General features: G+C 41.3%; 1 protein-coding gene across 3 annotated transcripts in view; it reads right to left on the bottom strand.

Moving 5' to 3' along the window:
• The window catches only part of CDKAL1 (CDK5 regulatory subunit associated protein 1 like 1), a 354,507-nt gene that overhangs the window by 182,707 nt on the left and 149,219 nt on the right, over positions 1–22,581 (bottom strand). For all 3 annotated transcript variants that reach the window (XR_007245481.1, XM_048508020.1, XM_048508022.1), the window contains one exon: positions 17,980–18,083. Coding sequence is in view for 2 of the 3 variants with exons in the window: in XM_048508020.1 (XP_048363977.1) it covers positions 17,980–18,083 (104 nt within the window). In the remaining variant the exon portion in view is untranslated. The remainder of the gene's footprint in view (positions 1–17,979; positions 18,084–22,581) is intronic.

The raw sequence follows: 22,581 nt of genomic DNA, 5'->3' as shown, positions 1-22,581 counted from the left end.
GTGACTAACTCAGGTTTGTAAAGCAGACAAAAATCAAAAATCAGCAGCTAGACTCAATTTCATGTGCTCATGTAGTAGCTACATGGAACCTTAGTGTCCATAAGTATACTTTTATATGATTGTACAGCAAATGGATCTACCATTACTGGCACACAGAGATTAAGGGATTCAGAGACATGGGGAAGGAGCCAAGCAGCGGTGGGATTCAGCAGGTTCGCACCACTTCGGCAGAACTGGCTGTTAAAATGGTGCTTGTAATCAACCAATTGTTAAATTACTTGAATCCCAGCATCGGAACCGGTTGCTAAATTATTTGAATCCCACCACTGGAGCCAAGACTTGAAGAATAGCAGCTAAAGCAATACATAATAGAAACATTTCATTAAAGTATCCACAAAAGGCTAAAGGGGAACAACTAATCTCCAAAGAAGCAAATCAGAAAATCTTGATTGCCTTTGGTGTGCCAGTATAGTTGCAGTATATGATGATTTTTTTTCCAGAAGGAGTTGAACTCCGGCTGTTCCATCAAAATCCAGGATATTTTCACCACCTTTCCCTCTATGTGTACTTCTCTACCTTCAAGCTGAAGTGAATTCTGAAATTATCACATTAGCTAAAGAACATTAGCCCCTCCTACCATTTATCCCCAAATGCAAGAAGTAAATCAAGAGCCTGAAGATTATCCCAAGGAGAAGGGGCTTTTCTTCAAACCTTCACTTGGATCCTTGACTACATATATTTCAAACAAATTGAGGAACTAAGCTCTTCAGATCACCGATTAAAACAAAAACAAACTAGTACAAATATTTTTGTTTTCCTTCCTGTTTTTTACTAATGCATTGGATTTATTAGCAAAAAAAAGTGTCAAAAATGTCACTATCCCAGTCAGACTAACCAAATGGCACTTTTGTGCTAATTTCTTGCATGAAAGATTCTGCCAACACATTTGATAAGTTAGGTCAAAAATACCTCTAATGTATTAGTCACAAGGCTGAGCTTTTTGTGTACATTAAAACCCCAAGAGGCTTCATTAAGAACAGGCTTACTTACTGCTGCCGACATGACTGAATATTATTTGTCATGAAAGGTTTCTATGGTCTTTACGGGAAGCATGCATCTCAGCATTTACAAGTGTTGTCAGGCTGAGATCTTGAGAGAGTTTCTCTGCCTTTAAGAAGTACCCATATACAAAACTCCATCAGGCACCATTTCCTGATGTGCGGGAAAAGTTCTCTCTGATGAAGAGAAGCCTCCTCTGGAGAAAGTAGACAGAAGAACAGGATGGGTTGAGGGGAGGTCAGGAGAGATATAGTGTTGTAAAAAGTGAAGGTAATAGTTAGAAGAAAAGAAGGAAAAGAGTAAGAACTTGCCGAGTCTACTCTCAACGCTACTCTCCTTTGCCTTGGAAGGAAAAGAACATTAGAGCCCCTAGAGGATGGGGCGGTATAAAAGTTTAATAAATAAAAAAAAAAGAAAAAAAAAAGAGCTGGAGCAGATGACTGCCAGAGAGAAAACAGGAAGCGGAATCAAGATTTAGTCCTGCTGTCCAGATCCAAGGCTGGGAATCACCCACTTAGGGTGTCCTCCTGCAGCCAAGGGAGAACTGCAGTGGAAAAACCATACCTGGTAAACTCCTTCTTTTTTCCTATGCAGCTTCTTAAAGATACAGGTGTCTTCTGGATGTGGCAACTCAAGGAACCCTCACAATTTCTATTAGGATTAAACAGTAGTAGTAGCAGCAGCAGCAGCAATAGTAAAATTTTATTGTATTTGGTCAAGGGCCCTCACAATAGAAAGAAAAGAGAGAAAAAACAAGATTTGACACTGAAACACGTATGTTAAAATACAATCTTTCCTTAATAAAACGTTTTCAGCTACTCAGAGGAGGTTCTTCCTTTATAGGCTCTTTAATGAAACAGGATTAAACAGAGATGATCAATGAAATTTTAGAACAGACCGGAACAGGCAGAGGAATACAAAGACAACAGGGGGTTGATGTAGTCACTTGTGTACAAGCCTGAGCCATTTCAGTACATGTGAATGCTCCAGGACACCAACTAGTAATGGGATGATTACCCTAAATGTGCACTTATGTTTCATTACACTTCAGTTACTGCCATGCACACTGATTATGAGTACCAGTCCCTTTCAATTTCATGCACTCTCCCTGCTTCTAAAACAAGGAACATGCTGGAAAAAAGGGGAGGGGGACAGCAGCCGGCAAATTATTTGTCCCCCGACAAGTTGCCAAATGGGCTTGATAAAGATGACATCACCCTCATTTTGCCAGTGACAATGGCACTAACAAGGGTGTATAATCAACCAGCCACACAACCCAGATGAGCAGGGGCAGGTGCAACCGAACCCTCCCCCTTTTGCTACAAGTCAGTCGACAGTCGCTTCCAGCACAAAACTATTCCTTTTATTACAACGCTAAGCAGAAGTTGGCTTCCAGAAGGCACCGCAGCTGCTGCTGCCACTTCTACAGATGCTTTCATTAATTTTATCAAGGACATACTGAAATAAGTGCTTATTCAGCACAATGCTTGCTTGGAAGCAGCTGGAAGCAAAAAACAAACTCTCTGGAAGGGACTATAACTAAACCTCCGCATGTAGTTTAAAAGATGTACTGGGGGTGCGGGAATGAAATACGTTTAAAAAGCTGAAACTAAGTCCAGAAAGGTTCCCTTACATAAAAGCTTGAGGGGGCAGTTCGCTCTTTTCTATACTCCAATATACAGTACCTAGGAAACAGGATAATTCTGCAGTTATGCAACCCTATCCTAGTCTCTTATCATATGAAGAATAAGCAGACATTCAGCTAAACTTGTCTCAAGTATTTTGAGACTGCATTTCAACACCAGGGCCCCAACAGTTATACAAGTATGCTGTGAACTATCAAAGTTAGCACAAGTTTATTTCCAGTCAAGAAACAAAGACTGTGTCCACCATCTGATCCTGATTGTTACAATTATTAATCTTGGATGTGTGTTTTTTAACCCTTATGGCAATGTGGAAGAGTTTCCAAAATTTGTAGACTTCGTATACATAAAATATTTTAAAGAGACTGCTCTGTTGCCAACATGTCAAAGTTAGCAATACTTTCTACGTATCTCAATTCCCTGTGGCCTTTGTACCTTCAGCTCTAACAATGCAGAGCTGCTTAGCTAAGCCTCAATATGCCTCTTAAAGGTTCTTCAAAACTGTAAATAAATAAATGCGACTGTAAGTTTCTATTAGCGGTGCCAATTCTGGCTTGGGAAATTCCTGGAGAGTTTACAGCTGAGATGTGCTGTCACTCCAGGGTTACCATCTCTCCTAAGGCCTAAGCTGTCTGGGGAAACCATAGACTCCACCCTCTAAAGCTGTTATTTCCTCCAGTGAACTGGACTCTTAAAACTCCAGGTTCCACCAACAAGGAAAAACATTTGAAGAGGGGTTCACGTGTAACATGTTCACTGTGCATACTATGTCCACTAAATACATGTATTTATGTATGTCTACTTATAAGTTACTAGCAGGGCCCGGCCACACGTTGCTGTGGCAATTGTCCTTCTCATCACAGTCCGCAACCCATACAGATGTCCATGCAGGTCCAATGATCCCCAGCATAGCCTTTTGGGAGCAGCAGTGGCATAGTGGCTAAGAGCGGGTGCACTCTGATCTGGAGGAACCGGGTTTGATTCCCAGCTCCACAGCTTGAGTTGTGGAGGCTTATCTGGGGAATTCAGATTAGCCTGTGCACTCCCACACACACCAGCTGGGTGATTTTGGGATAGTCACAGATTTTCGGAGCTCTCTCAGCCCCACCCACCTCACAGGGTGTTTGTTGTGAGGGGTGAAGGGCAAGGAGGTTGTAAGCCCCTTTGGGTCTCCTACAGGAGAGAAAGGGGGATATAAATGCAAACTCCTACTCCTCCTCCGTCGTCGTTGTCTTTTGGGGTGGTCAAATGGAATCCCTCTTTCCCTTTTCAATTCACATTATTATATGGTGCTGTCTTGGTTTTTAGTATAAGGTAACCCTTCCCATTCCACAATGGAACTGTCCAGAGTGTGAATCCCGCTGTCCATAAGGCTGGTTGACACACACAGTCCTGGCTTGGGTAAGGCAGAACTGGGGCAAGGAGGCTATCCCAGTCAGGCAGCAGAGGCAGGGTGGTGAGGCACTCAGATCGAGGCCAGCTCCCTGGGTTTTTAAAGGGCCACGTGCAAAAGGAGTGGAGGCAGTAGTGTTGGTTCGCTCCCACCCCGCGGATTTTCTTAGAAGAAAAAGGCAAACTCCAGCTTGCTTTTAGTAAAAGAGAGCTGTGGCGAATATGGGTGAGGAAATGGGTAAGTAGTGGCTGGATGTGAGGGAGGGCAGAGTGAGGATGAGCTGGATGTGTATGAGAGTATGTGTGTTGTGTGGTAGTAGTGGGTGAGGCACAGAGAGTGAAAGTTACCTGCATGTGTGTGTGGGTGGGAACCCCACCTGACGTCTCACACGGCAAAGTGTGTAAGTGTTTCACATATCACTTGTATTACCTAACAGTATTACCTATTTACTGTTATTACTGCTCATCTCTGGCCATCTCTGCGAGCATTCTAAGGGCATACCAAGCCCTCAGGCCACAGACAGGCTGCACGAACATTCTAAGGGTGACAGTTAAACAGAGCCAGCTTCATGGCCTGGTGCGCCAGGAAAAAGATGTTTTACCTGGCTCAGGTATGGACTTTTGGCAATTTGAAGGTCCGATTACCTGCCCGCAACAGGGAGGGACGTCTTGTGAAAATTTGGGGGCGATCCGTCCAGCCGTTTCGGCGTTAGAGCGTTACCAACAAACGAATGGTTAGTTTTATATAGATAAAGTTGGAACCATCTATGCTTTATAAGCATTTTTGTTCTCTGCTATAGTAAGACATTTTTAGAACCATCTGCTTTCAATATAAGAGAATATTAAAAAGCAAAGGAAGGTTATATTTTGTCCCACTTTGTTAATTTTGAAGCTGAGCAATAAATCAACTTATCACACACAACTGAAAAACAATCACTGTTCACAGAGAGTTTAATAAGCCAGAGGTAGACAGAGAGGTATTACTTTAAAAACATATCCCTTACCAACATTGTTGAAAGACGGGGGAATGCCTATAATCCTTTTGGGGCAGGTAACTTGGGTTCCTCCTTTTCCCATTTTTTAATCTCTGGCTGCCACCACAAGAAAAACAACGGCTAAAGCCAGAAGTTGCCTAAAATGTTTTTTGTACCCAAGACAGAAAACAGCAGACTCCTATATTGAAAGAAACATAGGCAATAGTGAACATGAATGAGCTGCAGGGGAATCTTCCCTCTCTAATGTTTCTGGACTATGCCACTTAAATTCTCTTACCTGAGGGGAAAAAAGACACGAAAATCAGTAATGTTTATATTTTAAATAATCAGTGAATCAAAATATAGTGCTGGGTTGCACATTTGTTTGAGCTGAATGGAAAGAAATTTCCAAACCTATAATGTAGAAATGTAATATAATGTAGAATTGCCTCTATTATGGGCCATAGCAAACTATGCTGCAGTATATCCTAGAACTGGGACTGGATTGATCAAGCAGTTTTTGCCACAGTGTGATAGATTCCAGACAAGGTTGGCAAGATTTGAAACACCATCACTGGCTGCCTCTGTGTCTCCCTCCTCCAAGTATCAGTGAGGAAAAATCACTGAAAACCACAACAGTCTTTGAAAGAGGTCTGCCCTCCACTGCCTTTCTGATTGAAAAACTTTCCCCTTCTCCACAGCATGTCAACATATAGATGGACCCAGACAAATATTTCCACGGGTGCAAGGATTTACCCCTTAGAATGCTGTTCCCTTCTTACTTCCTAGGACAGCCTGAAATGCCCCACTCCAAATCCTGTTCCTGAACTCCTTCCCCTCTCTCTAATGAACAGGCTTTTGAAGGACATTTTGGGTTAACGCAGGCGGGAACCAAGAAAACACACTCTGTAGGAGTAAATCCTTGCACCTGTGGAACCTTTTAGTCTTGAGTCAAATCATAGGAGTGGTGGGTCTATCATATTGCTGGAGAATACAAGACAACAAGACTCTTGTTCAAGGCTGCACACAAAGATGTGACATCTGTTCTTGTGGAACTTAATGGTTTGTGGAGATTGGTATGCTGATGGCTACCGTGTTTCCCCGAAAATAAGACAGTGTCTTATATTAATTTTTGCTCCCCAAGATGCGCTATGTCTTATTTTCAGGGGATGTCTTATTTTTCCGCGCAACAGCATGCTCTGGTGTTCTGTTTGACGGGCATGCTTCCAAACAAAAACTTTGCTATGTCTTACTTTTGGGGGATGCTTTATATTTAGCACTTCAGCAAAACCTCTACTACGTCTTATTTTCAGAGGATGTCTTATTTTCGGGGAAGAAGAAGAAGAAGAAGAAGAAGAAGAAGAAGAAGAAGAAGAAGAGGAAGAAGAAGAGGAAGAAGAAGAAGAAGAGGAGGAGGAGGAGGAGGAGGAGGAGGAGGAGGAGTTTGGATTTATATCCCCCCTTTCTCTCCTGCAGGAGACTCAAAGGGGCTTACAAGCTCCTTGCCCTTCCCCCCTCACAACAAACACCCTGTGAGGTAGGTGGGGCTGAGAGAGCTCCGAGAAGCTGTGACTAGCCCAAGGTCACCCAGCTGGCGTGTGTGGGAGTGTACAGGCTAATCTGAATTCCCCAGATAAGCCTCCACAGCTCAGGCAGCAGAGCTGGGAATCAAACCCGGTTCCTCCAGATTAGATACACGAGCTCTTAACCTCCTACGCCACTGCTGCTCCTACGCCACTGCTACATACAGGGTATGTAGCTGCTATTCGTTTTAGGTCCATGCTGTGCTACCAGTTTCTGTTTCATGGCAGCATGTTCTAGCTAGCATATCCAATCTTTTATTATTTATATTTTTAGGTTTTTTAAAGCTTTCCCCCCTTTAAAAACGGATATTTTCCCTGTACATCTCGGGGTTAGAAACCTCTCTCCTGCTTGGTCCCAAAATGCAGCTTTCATACTCAGCCCAGAGACCTGGTACTTTACTGTTAGAAGCTACGGTAACTGACAACTTAATTCCTTTAACAGTACCTCACAATCTATGGTATGTTCTGCCTCGCCCTGCCAAAGAGGCAGGAGCAAGGCCAGGCTCATTAGTTTCACTTACTGGAAGTCGGAATTAATTTTAATTTACTGCCAAGATGCACAGCTATTTAGAAAACACTGGTAAACTCCGGGCACCCATTTCGTACATTAAAATGCACAAGACTGCAAAGTTAGGATGGACTACAGTCTATTTATCAAATCATTCCAAGTCATTTCCCCGTGATCTTTCCAGCAAGAAAACTTAATTAAGCAGTTGGAACACTAACTCCATCTATTTGTATTCACTGTATAACTTAGTGGGAGGCAGAATTGGACAGATCTCAAAAACAAACTGCATAGCTTAATATCACATGTGCTCAACGCATTCTACCAATAAATGAAGCTTGCATTCTGTAAGTAGAGATCTACGTTTCTGGTTGCAATTGGACACATGCATATATTCCTCTTCCTCACTCTTCTACTATATCCCAGCTCGAACAGGAAACAGAATCACTCAAATACATACACAGGCTGGCTTGTTCAGTATTAAAAGGCTTACCCACAACTGCGAAATAAACATCAAATTGGACAACTAGACAGAGGGTGGGGGGATCCCATTTTGAGAGTGTTCGAGTAATCAGAGTATTTGGGCAGATGACATACTATAATTCAGTTGTCCTGATGGCCTGGAACTCTGGCAGCTCATTGAGACTTATCCGAATGAAAGGGCATACAAATGCCCTCTTCTCAGATTTTTTGAGTAATCAGGATGCTTTGGGCTATGGGTGCATCACATTTAATGATGCTACCAATCTCAAAACTCCACGAGCAGGTCAGACATTGAGACCTGATCATCTTTTTAATATATTTTATAGACAGATATAGTATTTCTACATTACTACATTAAACATAGTTGTTGTTACTATTATTATTATTAGATTTATCAACTGCTCTCCCCTTAAAACAGGATCAGAGCAGTGGACAACAATGAAATAGTTGAATATTGCCCTCTTAATTAAGTGGTTACTAGTAAAAAAACCATCACAAGCTAATAAAATGGAGTATCATATAATGGATATAAATAACTATTAAAAAAGGAGGAACTGGAACCAGGGTAAAATCATTAAAACTTTAATGAGGTCAGTCCGATCTGGGGTGTGTATGTGTCTAAATCCCCTTCTGGAGGTGGCGCAAGCTTATGTTAGCAGAGTTCCCCTCACCAGGGCACTTATGTTGCTGGCAAATCATGCTGGTGTCTGGCCACTGAGGGCCCTGGGATGCTGACACTCTCACTCTGCGCCCAGCTCTGTGTCGACACTCCTACGCTGGGCCCAGCTGTGTTGGCATGGTGGGGGCATTCTGGGGACGCTTTGGGATGTGTGGAACCAACCTTAGTTGGCCTCCAGAGCCCCCTCGGTCCCTGTGCGCTGGCAAAATCCCCAGCAGAAGTATGACACAATTTTTGTGGTGTCTCCATTCTCATCTATGGGGGATTCAAAGGTAAGTTGTTTATTTTTAACTTTTTCGGGCTTCCCCTACTGCGGGAAAGTCCTTTGAAGTGGGTGGAGCAGCTCTGAAACAGCGCTGCCCCCGCCCACCTGACAGCTCTGGATTGAGTTGTTAGTAACAATAGGGAATAGCTATGATAACTTAATTTGCAGCAAAGAGACTGAACAGAACAGCGTAATAGATCAAGAATAACTAATCACATGTAGACACTGACCACCTGAAAAAGGCCTGGCAACTAAAACTTGCTGTCTAAAGACATCAGATGCAGTGTCTGCTGGGAAAATATGGGGAGAGTATTCCATAGACGAAGTGTCTCTGCAAAAAATGCCTCGTCCTTACTAGCCTCTCACCTAACCTCTGAAGGTTTACACACAAGAGCAGGGTTTCTGCGAAGATGGTCACTGTCAAGCACACATGGGAGCAAGCAGTCCTTAACGTCAGTCATCGTTTTAACTCTATCTTGGGAGGTTTAGGATTATAAATCCCCAAAGCTATATCACTTCAGTTCTGTCACTGATGGAGATGCTTGATTTCCACAGGTGAATATTTATGAATCAACCTGCAGAGAAATTGCTTGGCCTGTTTCTTGGAAACATATTGTGGAATTGTTCAAATATTATACTTCAACGTGTTTTTTTTCATAAAAGTGAAAATCATTTCCTCATGTATGTTCAACTAAAACAGCATAATACCTGAGCCAATAATGCACTAATCCCAGCCATGTAGACATCAAACTGCTGCAGCAGATTAATTTTAATCTGTGTGTATTTAATTTTTGTTTTCACTTCGTTAATCAGCTTATGTTTTTGTGGAATATAAGATTTTAAATAAATAAATACTGCAGGATATGTTGAATCAGACTATAGGAAAGAGACTTGCAGATATTCAAATGCTAAGAATGCACACTTATGCAATCTACTGATATTCCTATTTCACTGTCTCTTGTGACTAACAAAACTTTATACAAGTGACATAAATGAAAAAGACAGGACATTTTTTTTAACTGAAAACACAGCATAACATTAGTTATTTATGTATTTTTAGCCTGCCTTTCCAGGAATGGCCATATGAGATCTAGCTTCCTTCATATAAAGCTATTTTCTCTTCTGAATTCATGTGAGGTTTGACACATATATATTAGTACTTGGGCATTATTTTTCATATTTATTTTTAATAGTTTCCCCCTGGAAAGCGCTGACAGAGATGCCAGACTTTTTTCTTCAACTTGTTGTAAATATTTGAAATAGCTGTTCATTAACAGTTGCATATTTATTCAGCACTGCTGTTCTGCTTAAGAACTGGAATTAGCTTTTATGCCCGGTCTTCCCAACCCACCTGGACTGGGTGAGCTGGAGAAGGCCTGCTGCTCCGATCCAGTTTGCCTGGATCCAAATTATACTCCAAACCTAATCAAAGGCATCTGACCCAGCCTGCAAATAAACCAGGGACATGACTGGATTTATTTATTTATTTTACCCAGGGCATGAGGTCCAGGGAAAAAGAGCAGATTACAAATACAAGTTAAATTAAAAGCAGTCCCAATATCGTCCTTTCGGCAACGCTGGAACACCCAAAACAGTGATACGAATCACAGTCCATACGGGTCTGGTTAACAACATTCGTATTAAATTAAAATGTAAACTTCTTTAACTGCAAGAGCGTACCAGAAAACGTACCACGTGTTTTTAAGCCATCAAAACACATATGTTGGTGTTTTAAAATAAAGGCTGCCTCATATATGAGCGCGTAAAAAAACCAACCACCAACCCCTGAACAAATTAGCGTTTTTGCCACATTCATCACAAGTGCTTTACACTTCTTTAATATGATTTTGAATTATTTTGTATGCATATTTCAGGTCTACCCCACCATGAAAATGTATACTATGTATTTTTGTCTAAAACAAAGTTAGAGGTATTTTTTTTATTTCAGCCAACTGATGGCAACCTGCAAGGTTTTCAAGACTAGAGAAGTTCAGAGCTGGTTTGCCATTGCTTGCCTTGAAGTAGTGACTATGGTATCCTTGGTAATCTCCCATCCAAGTACTAACCAGGGCCAACCCTGCTTTGCTTCCAAGATCCAACAAGATCAAGCTAACTCCCTTAAACCAGCAGTAAGGCAGATATAGTAAGGCAAGTAGTAAGGCAAGATCAAGCTAACTCCCTTAAACCAGTAGTAAGGCAGATATAGTGAGGCAAGTAGTAAGGCAAGATCAAGCTAACTCCCTTAAACCAGTAGTAAGGCAGATTATTCTGCAGTCCCCCCCACCATCTGTTTAGAGACTGTTTTGCATGTGAATTGGCTCTAGGATTTGTGAAACTGCAGAAAATATTAAGATACAGATGTTAACCCCTGCATCATTACAGCCTCTAGAGCTGCCAAATCCCAAGTCCCTAAAATCTTGCAATGCCATAAACCCACCACACAGCATTTGTGCCGTATGCTGTGCCTTATGAGTCCCAAATGCTGGATCAACCACTAAGATCAGTGCAATATATTACTAAGGCCTTGGTCAAAGATGCTAAAAGTCCAGGTTCTGTTCATCATGAGACGATTCTCTGTTAGCCAGTTATTTAGGATCAGAGCAGTGCCTATTGCAGGAAAATGTCTTCACTGAAGGTTCCAATCTGATCAAGTTCCTGAGGAATTATTTTTGGTTCCTGCTGATCTTGAATCGCTATAATATTGATTTGGGATAAGTCTTGGTATCTTAGAACTCTGCTGCTCCTGTTACCCACCCTTCTCTGCCCTCCAACCTCTCTCTTCCCTAGACTGTCTCATAGCTATTTTTGCTTCCTGTCTGCTCTTCTCCAAATCCCAGGGCCCATCCCATGTCAATTTTCCCTGGACATATCTCTAAGCTATTGGTTATTTTGGCTGCAACAATGCAGTTTAACCTACTGACCTATTTATGTGAATTAATTTAATGGCCATTAACTGTCAGATGGATTCTCAATATCAACTGATCCTCACACTACTGTGGTTCATCCCCAACAAAAGTGACATCTATCTGCTTCATCCTTTTAAATTTATAATGATTTTTTTAATTTTTTAACAACTACACATTATAACTAAAATGATGCATACAACTCTACAGTGATCCAATCACACTAACACTAAAAAAACTACTTGTTTTCCCAACCAGAACCCCTTGCACAATTATTTTTTAATATTGTACGGTTACCACTGATATCTAGACCAGAAATTAGCATAAAAGAAAATAAAATTATTCATAAGTCTATCCTTTTCGTATAAACATTATACATGGTATAACCTCATCTCTCTAACATATTTCTAGGATTTAAAGGCAATTAGTATATAAATTCTTCTTAAACATCTCAACCACTAAATAAATATGTAAGACTACATTCTGACATTCTTTAAAAAAGTAAATATCTAACATTCTATTTATTTAGTAATTTTTATCTACATTTCAACTGTTTCACTGGATGTTTTTAAATAAACTCTTTAATGTTTTTCTTGTAAAACTCCTGTTACAGAAGTGATTCTCTGTGTCTTGCCCTTGTATGTGAAAAGAATTCCCTCCCATTTCAACCATGTGAACCTAATTTGTTTCTTCTGAGCATCCACTAAAATGGCATAGTCCTTTCACTTCTGCAGAACCCTCAAGGGAATTTCCTTCATGATTATGTCTTTGTCAACCATCTTAAACTTAGACTTTCAGTGGGCCTCCATAATTTGATCTACAGTGTCTTTTGCATAGAAGACAACAATATCTCTACACATTCCCTGTGATTTTGGATTTTTGGTGTTCACTCTGTATATCTTTTCAATCTTTCCAGCTATCTCTTCTTCTTGTATCATAAATTTGGCCAGAGCCAAGGCAAGCTTCTTGTTAAGATCCTTCTTCCAAAAGTCTTGTACTTCCAACAACTTTTCTCTGGTCTGATATTCCAATTGAAGAATGGCTTGTTCATATTCTTTAGATTCCATTTGAACTGAGTCAACCCCCTTTTAGAAAGCTTTAACTTGTTCTTTTACTACCTTTAACTTGTTCTTTTACTACCTTTATATCCTTGTCCAAAGTCCAGTTTTTTAAAGATGATTCTTGACTTTTTAAATGTCCTTTAACATTTGGCCATTGTTGCTGGTATATTTTGAACACTACTTTTTATAGAGTCCATTTCCAGTTGTAAACTTTGTAGATGTGTATTCATGGTTCTCATATTGTTCAAAATTTCTTGGTAATCCAACTGAAATGAACCTTTTCTAGTGGCCATCTCGAACCACTAAATGTCACTGTGCAACAAGCCTCCACATTATAGAGTATAGCTGAAGCTCTTCTTTCTTTCACTTCTCTTTCAATGGATCAGCAAAACTTCCTTTGTATTGTTTTTTTTCTGGTCTAAACCAGTCTCAGCCTGGCACCTGCACCAGCTCCAAAGAACAAAGGAAGTCAGCTCAGTCTTATTTTTATAGCCACAAACAGCTATTTCTCTCTGATGCCTTTATTTCCAAGTTTCTCCTTTAAAAAACAACTTCATTTTCTCAATTTTTTTCCTTTTAAAACTTTTTGCTTATTATAAGACTATACCTTTTAGAGAGATCATCAAGTTTTGTTAAACCTGTCTGCAACAGATTCTGGACTTCTCTTACTGATTTCCCAGCAACTCACTATGGCAAGTATCACTCCCATCTGATCCTAGAGAAGACAGTCTTGACAGTGTATGCAGCTTCCTCTAGCTCCCCCCTTAATCTGGAGAGGCTTGCAACTCCTTTTGAGCTGTTAACTGGAGCTGTGGATCCTGGACCAAACTTGGGACCCACCATCTTATGTCATGACTAGACCGAAAATCCTATCAGCTCTATCCTTAACCAACAATCCAAACATTGGAATATATGATTTTTTGTGTGTGGGATTATTGCTGAGGAGGGTAGCATCAGGTTGGTTTTCTGCATTGGGTACCACCAAACCCACCAGAATGGACCCTTGGATACTCACAGTGAAGGCTACTTCTTCTCTAAGGTAAGGAAGCCCTGAGCCCTCCGGGGGAGGGCGGTATAAAAATGCAATAATAAATAAAAATAAATAAAAGAAGGCATCTTCAGAGTATGGGTTATTCCTGCCCATTCCTCTGGGAGGCAGGATTATCAAACTTCCTGTGACTAACCCTCTATTGGTCCCTGTGCCTCAGTTTATTTCCTGCCTTGCATGGGAGAAGAGCTTATTCTCCTACTTTAGCATACTATTTTCATTTTCTAATCCAATATCCAGTTTATTTCTATCAACTCCATTTGCTATTTGTCAGTAACTAATATGTGAGCAAATGAAAAGTTGAGCATACAACTAATATATATAACCTTCTTCACAGTTAACAAACTGTGAAACCAGTTAACCAGTTAACACAAGTGAATCAATCCGATATCACTCGTGTTGAATCAAATGATAATTTATGATGCGTGATAATTTATTTATTTATTTATTTATTTGTTCCACTTTTATACCGCCCTCCCCCGGAGGGCTCAGGGCGGTTTACAACATAAATACAAACAAGTGGATAAATAAGTAAGATAAAATGCTAAAAATTAATATCAGTTAAAATGCAGCGCTACAGATCATAATCATTTAAAACAGATGGCATACAACCCTTAACTCCTCTAGTTCCTCTGAGAGGGGAACAGAGGATCTCAGTTGTTAATGGGCACCTATCAGCAGCCGGCCTCCCCAAAAGCCCGGCGGAATAACTCAGTCTTACAGGCCCTGCGGAACTCGTGTAGGTCCCGCAGGGCCCGGACAGCTGGAGGAAGAGCATTCCACCAGGCAGGGGCCAGGACCGTAAAAGCCCTGGCCCTCGTGGAGGCCAGCCGCATCATAGAGGGGGCGGGGATCTCCAGTAAATTGGCCTCTGCCGAGCGCAGAGACCAACGTGGGACATATGGGGCCAGACGGTCCCTGAGGTACGAGGGTCCCAGACCGCGTAAGGCCTTAAAGGTTAACACCAATACCTTGAAGACGATTCGGAATTCAACTGGGAGCCAGTGCAAGCGGTGCAACATGGGCATGATGTGATCTCTAGAGGCACCGCCCGTGAGTAAGCGGGCCGCCGCATGCTGGACCAGTTTCAATTTCCGGATCAGCCTCAAGGGTAGGCCCGCGTAGAGCGAGTTGCAATAGTCTAATCTGGAGGTGACTCGTATGATGAAAGATCTTCCACGTACAGAACAAGTATTTGCAAATCTAAGATACAAAAGAAGCATGGAATGAAAAAAATGAGTGGAAAAAGTCTCATCAGGCAAAACCAAACCCACATGAAGCAACAGCTTTATTTTCAAGGACAAAAGGCCAACCTCCAGTTCTCCACAAGAAAACCCGCTGGAAGTGCAATGCAGCAATACTTCAACTCTTTGTTTTCCCCTCAAAAGATACTCTTAAAAGAACAAACCAAAATTAATCTACCTGATAAAAATTTCAACCACAAACTATAGCACTCTCAACCTCATGCAATCAGAGTATGCCAGCTAAGCAGAAAAACCATTTTATAAACACAACAACACTTAAGGAACAGTCCTCTGTTTTCTGACCACACTGTGGATCTATGGCAACCATATCCACATGCACAGAAAGTTACCATAAACAACAGGATTGTGACATAAAAATCCAGAAGCAGTGTTTTATTCTGGAAAGGTTATATAAAGGTTAGCTGAAAGACAGACTTTAAAAAACCGCTTTGCAGGCATTCAGTAGGTTAATGTATGCCACTTCTCACTTTTTACACAACTGCTTATTTAAAAAACAAAACAGTGTTGCTTTTACCAGTAACTGTGGTTCACCAAGTGTCTTCTGTGCAGGCACTAATAGGAACTGTGCAGGCATAGACTAGCCGCAGATCTAGACTACCAAGCTTCAAGAAGGTTTTTAGCTACTAAGGAGCGATCCCCTGCCCTCTGTCTCATGTGAAGGCTCTCCCAAGCCAATGATCAGGAGATGAGGATGGGGAGCACTCCTCTCTCTCAGTTCTCCCTTTACCACCATGGAGCTCACATGCCAGGCCAAACTTATCCACAGTGGGGAAAAGAGGGAGGGATGTGTGCCTGAACAGAAGAGACTTAATGAACAATAGTTAAAGGTAAGTGCATCATATTTTCATTGTTGTGTCTTCAGGGCAGCCCTGAATGAGACATTAGTAAGTTCAATGACCGTAACACTGCTTTTCCTGCAGATGCTTCACTTCTAGAATCTACATCCATGGAGTAATGCTTCAGGAAGTAGCTGCCTTACAGATGTCCTGAATGTCAACTCTGCCCAGGAATGCCACTAATAACACCTGAACCCAGGTAGAATGCACTTTTACCTGGAAGAGATAAGACCTCCTGGCAGATTTATAAGACAGTTTAATAGTGGAGACAATTCATCTGGAGATGGTTTGAGAAGTTGAAGCATTGCTCTTGTTTGGACCTTTAAAGCAAAGGAACAAATTCTTGTCTTGTCTGAAGGAAGATGTGTGAGGCAAATAAAAATGCAGTGCCCTCCAAACATCATGTTATGTGTAATTCTGTCTCTGCTGTTGACTGAGGGTTTGTAAAGAACACTAGGAGTGTAATGTCCTTGGACACACGGAAGGAGGATATCACCTTTGGTTGAAATTCCATACTAGTGTGTAAGAACATTATCTGGGTGGAATCTAGTGAAGGGATTGTCAAATTTGAAGGCACTCAACTACCCTACCTTTCTAGTTGAGGTCACCATGCCCAAAAATTCTGTCTTGAATATAGGAAAGAAGAATCACAAGAAGCTAGAGACTCAAATGGTGTATGCATAATCTGAGCTAACATCAAGGAAAAACTCTAGGAGGTAGTGGGTGGTTGACTCTGGTGTACAAGTTATTGACACCCTTCAAAAACCTCATCGAATGAGGAGCTGAGAAAACGACATGGGAGCCAACAGGTGCATGAAAAGCAGAAATGGCAACTAAAAGAGCCTTAATTGAACTGGTGGCCAAACAGGATTCTTTTAAGGAAATTAAATAATCAAATATGTGTTGTAATGGACAGGTTGATAAATTATTGGCAATAGTCCAACTTAAAAAAGTGACCACTTGGCCATTCCTTGAAAATGGGCCATAGGTAACAGGATCTAAGAGACTGCTGTGGACATGAAGAAATGTCCCGGCTCTATGCATTTGCAGTAGTGTTCTCCTTTCCTGCTATATGAACGGCCAGTAGGGAGATATTGTGATGGATAGCCCATTACCATGGGTGGGTCATTTCTCTGCATAGCGAAAGGCAGCCTGTGCTCCCCTGCTTGTTGATATAGCACAGTGGTGGCGAACCTTTGACACTCCAGATGTTATGGACTACAATTCCCATCAGCCCTTGCCAGCATGGCCAATTGGCCATTCTGGCAGGGGCTGATGGGAATTGTAGTCCATAACACCTGGAGTGCCAAAGGTTCGTCGCCACGGATATAGCATTTTGCTGACATACTGTCTGTGGCAACTGTCACCAGGAATAAGTGAGAGTAAATTCATCACGGCACCAACTTTGAAACTTCTGCAATCAAAGAGGCGTAGTCGAAGCACGAGGATGTGGTGGAGAAACACAATGATGCCTGGTTTTGAAGTGTAACCTGTAACTAAACTTTATTATGTACAGAATCCAAGCATCAGTTGACCAAGAAGTGAAATAGTTGGGCAATCTGTCTTAGGGGATTCCAGCAAAAGACCAAAAAAATCAATGCCATGATACACAGACTGTTTAAAGCGGAACCAGTTAAAAACAACAACAATAAGAGAAGCCTGTTGTCAATTTGCCATATTCTGATCTAATACTAAGTAACGGTATATTAAAAAAAACCTATGTGATTTTTAAAAGTCTTGTGCTTTTGAGGTCAAGCTGCTAAATATACATTAAAAACCAGAGTGCTATCTCTCAACTACACACACATACACTTCCTTTATAGCTGTTTGGTGACTAAAACTTGTAATTGCTAAAACTATAAATCAACTGGAATGAACATACCAAGAATTCTGACTTATCACCTTCTAAAAAAAACCCTAAATGGTAAAAAAGGAGTAGAAATATTTAAACAATCCAGAATGAGAACAATTTATTTGTTCAATATAGTTTTTGCCTGGGACCATTGGTACACGGTCTTCTGCCTTTCCCTTTTTATCCTTAGAACCACCCTATGAGGTAAGTTAGGCGGGGAAAGTCACCCAAGGTCACACAGCAAGTGGAGATTTGAATCTGGTTGTCACAGATGCGACACTCCAACCACTACGCAACACCAGTTCTCTATAAAGTTCTATAGAAAACCACACTTCTTCGTGACGAATCCACTCCTACAAGTTGCTAAAAAGACACCACACACACACACACAATTGCTGTCAGGAACGCAAACAGATTTAAAAAAACCTTACCTTGAAAGGACTGTTTAGCTCTGTCTACCAGCTCTTGAATAGGATAACTTGCTAGATTTCCTCTGGCATGTTTGGTTTTGCAATATGTACATGCATTCAGGCACCTAGATAAAAAGAAAAAAAAATGTATTTACACATATAAATAAACCTGATTTTAAAAATATATTGATTCTATTTTAATCTATTTGCATGTTCCACTGTCGATTTAACACACTAGATGTAGTTCGTTAAGTCATCAAAACCCTAAAAACTAACCAAACCCGTAGTACAAACAACCTAACTATATACAAGTAGGCACAAAGCAGCAGTAAAAGGAAATAATTAAATATACATCCAAGTTAGATTACTGCAATATGTTCTATGGGGAATTCCCTTTGAAGAACAGTCTTGAAACGTTGGCTGGTCCAAAATGCCGTGGCTGGCTATCATCAAGGACTGGCTGCAGGGAGGGAGCATATCATCCTAATGCTGAAAGACCTGTTTTTAGACACAATTCAAAGTGCTGGTTTTTTATAAGGCCACAAATGGCTTGTGATAAGAGTTCATAAAAGGCCAGCTGCTCCCATCCTACCCAGCCATCCAGTTAAGATCTGCATTTCTGCCCAGCTATTTGGGCCCTTGCCTTCAGAGCTGAGGCAGAAGACAACTAGAGCCACTGCGCTTTCTGCAGCTCCACATCACATTTAGAATGTCCTCCTCACTGAACCTCGTCTGGCACCTATTTTAATGCCTGTCCCACACCAGGCCAAAGGTATCATTTTACCCAGACTTTTACTTAGGGGGTTTATCATTCCCACTTTTTAAGAAGTTTTATGCTGTTTTTTAATTGAGAGCCACCTCAGAACTCCGATGATGTGATGTGACAAGAACAGGCTAGAGAAGAAACCCGCTTACCAGAGGCCAGGAAGTGCTTCTTATAAGGAAAGCCCCGAACCACCTTTGTAGGCAAAATGATGCACCAGCAGCTCTAAAAAGCCTACCAAGAAAAGGCAATACAAACCTTTTTGGAGCTGGTGTTGGTTGGGCTAACAGCATTGGAGACAGCTGAGCCAGCAGCCATTAGCAGCAGTGGGGAGAAGGTGAGGCAGCAATCAAGCCAGGGTGCTTGTTAAGGCAAAGGTTTAAAAACAGCAGCAAGAGGCGGCTTACAGGAGGATGGCAGATAGGGTAGCAAGGGGAACTTAAGAAGAGTGTTGTCAACCACTTCCTCGCACTGTATAACTGAGGGACTGAATAAACAACTGGTCTAACTAACTGGAGAGTCCTGAGTGTGAATGGGGGAAAGGGGCCAGCCTCCTCTAGCCTCCAGCAAGTCCCACGCGCACCACTCTGTGCCTCTCTAGCATCTCTGCCTCCTCTGCACCCCCCCGCCCCCCGGCAGCAGCCACCTTGAGCACAGGCACCAGGCCCGCCAGCCGAGTCCTCCCTGCTCACCATGGTGCACGCACGTCGTGCTCAGTGGCCCAGGCCAGCCTAGATGTGTGTGTGTATGTGTGTGGGGGGTGATTTTCTGCCCCCCACATGATGAACTCTGTGTGCGCGTGCCCACAGAGAGGGCTCCGAGTGCCACCTCTGGCACCCGTGCCATAGGTTCGCCATCACTGCTCTAGACCCTTACCCAGCCGGCTATGACTTGCAGTACTACAGTTCGACACCCAGACATGCCATTGGTGGCACAGAAATCGCCTAAATAAATAAATTCTTTTCAAGATAGAACAGAAATAAATACACACACAGTAAAAGCAGCAGTAAAACAAAATTCCCTACCTAGATAAAATAGTAATTCAATCACAAAAAAAGATGTTTCAGACCAGAAAAAAAAAGGGGGGGGGAAGCCTCAGCAGATTCAGAAAATGTATCTTCAACTCTTTATAATTGCCGAAGTTTGAGTAAATGCATGGAATATTCCATGCTTTCCATTCTTCAATAGTGGGCTATTTTTTCATTTGCAAGCAAACTTATAATTTATTATTATTATTAGCTTACTATCATTTAATCCCTTTCTTCTTTCTTGGTATATTTTTCATATAGCAATCCATAGTGGGTGACATTAGAATTCTGCATCTCGTATTTATTTAATTATTCGTACTTCTTTTTAAGTAGCAGCGTTAAAAGAGACTTCTAAAATACAGAGGGGTTTATGAAAATTACAGCATTTTCAATATACATTGTTGGCAGCCATTTCACTATTCCTCCTCATATATTCTTGATAAAGAAAATATTTTGATAAATGGCATGAAGTTTCCTTGTATATTATACAATGAAACCCATAGGAACAAATCTGCCATACAATCAAGTAAACAACAGTCCTTTACTGACAAACAAATTTGACTTCTGACCTCTCTAAAGCCAAGCTCAATCAAGTGATATATTGCCTCTCAAAAGTGATTCATGCAATATTTGTCAGTGTTGAAATCTTCATTACTCTTTTTGCTACCCAACCATTTTTTTTTCCTGGTTATGGAATAAATATACTTAATTACATTTAAAACATTTACAGCAGAAACAACACAAACAATTATTTTGAATTTTTAAAATCATGGTTGGTCTTTTAAGATTTTTTTATGTTAATCAGTCATCTGGCCCGACTGAATGATAATTAACTAATTTTAAATGTTGCATGTCCAAATTTCAATGGAGGTACTTTTCTGGGGAGCTTAAGACACAGTGAATAAGAAAAATACAATCAAACTCCAAGAAAAGCCCCTATTAGATTTCCAAATGCCTGTTCAGTTCTGGCTACTGAAGGCAAGTTTTGTAGCTGTTCTAGAAAGCATTCGGATTAATACTTTCATAATATTCATAAGATTAAAAAGTTCCATAGTTTTGGAGTAGCAACTGAGAATGGCTGAGACTATATTCTTTGCTAATACATATTTGGCTTAGTTCTGTTGGCAGAATGGAAAGACAAATGAATATGGTGCAAGCAATTAAGGTTGCATAGGTTTGTGTCACTACTAGTTCCTGTGTTCTTTTCTGTTCTGACCCATGGAAGGATCATTCCCAGGGTTTCAAAATGTGCATGAAAGAATAGACATATAAGGTTGGGTGGGGGAGAGGCTGGTGAAGAAAAACAAGGGGGTGAAATAACTTCTCCAGACTCCAGATCCAAACTCTTTCTTTCTCTTCCACAAATGCAACTCCACTGAGAAAAGGGATTGATTTGATCTCCTTGACTTTCCTCACTCCTTGACTTTCCTCACATGGATTCTACCGCCTCGGAAATTATTTTTGCAGGTGTCAAAGGGGGCTATAGGATCAGGAAGAGTCACAGAAGGACTCTGTGTGTCTTCTGTGCATGGCTGGCTGGATACACTTCATTTGATACTTCAGAGCAAGAGGAAAAACTCTGCAAGTCCATATATTGTTAGAATTGGCTCTCTCTTTGTGATTGGCTCAAACGGATTTTAAAATTATTTTTATTTCACATAATTAGTATCCTGACTTTCTGCCTTCACCACGGCAACCAAGACAGCTATCCATTAAAACATATGTAGTGAAATCATATTTTAAATCCATTAGAGAAACCCCGAAACACCATTAAAGCTAGAGTTAAAATATATGGGCATCACTGAGGGAATGCCAAATGAAACAAAAACCAGGGGGCATTCATTGAAAATGCTGGGGGGAAGAATTAGGACTAATAAAATAAAACACTTCTTCAGGCAACGTGTGATTGGTGTTTGGAATATGCTGCCACAGGAGGTGGTGATGGCCACTAACCTGGATAGCTTTAAAAGGGGCTTGGACAGATTTATGGAGGAGAAGTCGATCTATGGCTACCAATCTTGATCCTCTTTGATCTGAGATTGCAAATGCCTTAACAGACCAGGTGCTCGGGAGCAACAGCCGCAGAAGGCCATTGCTTTCCCATCCTGCATGTGAGCTCCCAAAGGCCACTGCAAGTAGCAGAGAGCTGGACTAGATGGACTCTGGTCTGATCCAGCTGGCTTGTTCTTATGTTCTTATGTTCTTAAAAAGTCTTTACCAGGTGGGGGAACATAGCAACAGAAGGGGACTCACAGATCTCCCTGCAAAGAGAGTTTCAGAGTTTTTGGTGTCAGTACTGAAAAGGACCTCTTCCAAGTTGACATTGACCTAATTGCAGAGGACAGGGCACCCAAAGAAGTACCTCATAAAATGTACATAATGACTACGTAGGTTCATAAATTGGTTCTAAAGCATACATACCTTTAAAGGTCAGCACCAGTACTTTGAATCGTACCCAGAACAAAATTGGGAGCAGTGTAGATGGGCCAAGACTGGAGCCCTATCTCTACAACCAACTCCAATCAACATCTTGGCTACAGCGTTCTGTACCAAGTGAAGTTTCTGAACGTTACTCCAGGGCAGCCCCACACACAGCACACTGCAGTAATCTAATCTGGAGTAACCAGAGGATGCACCACAGTGGTCAGATTTTTTTCTGTACAAGAAAACCCACTGATGGCCCACAGGTTGAAGTTGGTAAAAGGTACTCCTATACACATCTGCCACATGCTTATCCAGCAGTAGGACCACCTCAGCCAATCAGATGGCTTCCCTGTTCACAGACCTTTATGAGTCACTCTGTGTGTAAACAATAATGGTTCCTGACAGACC

Source organism: Sphaerodactylus townsendi, linkage group LG09 (genome assembly GCF_021028975.2).
Source record: "Sphaerodactylus townsendi isolate TG3544 linkage group LG09, MPM_Stown_v2.3, whole genome shotgun sequence".
NCBI classification, from domain to species: Eukaryota; Metazoa; Chordata; class Lepidosauria; order Squamata; family Sphaerodactylidae; genus Sphaerodactylus; species Sphaerodactylus townsendi.
Note: the sequence above shows the minus strand (reverse complement) of the source record. Positions and strands in the feature narration are given on the sequence as shown.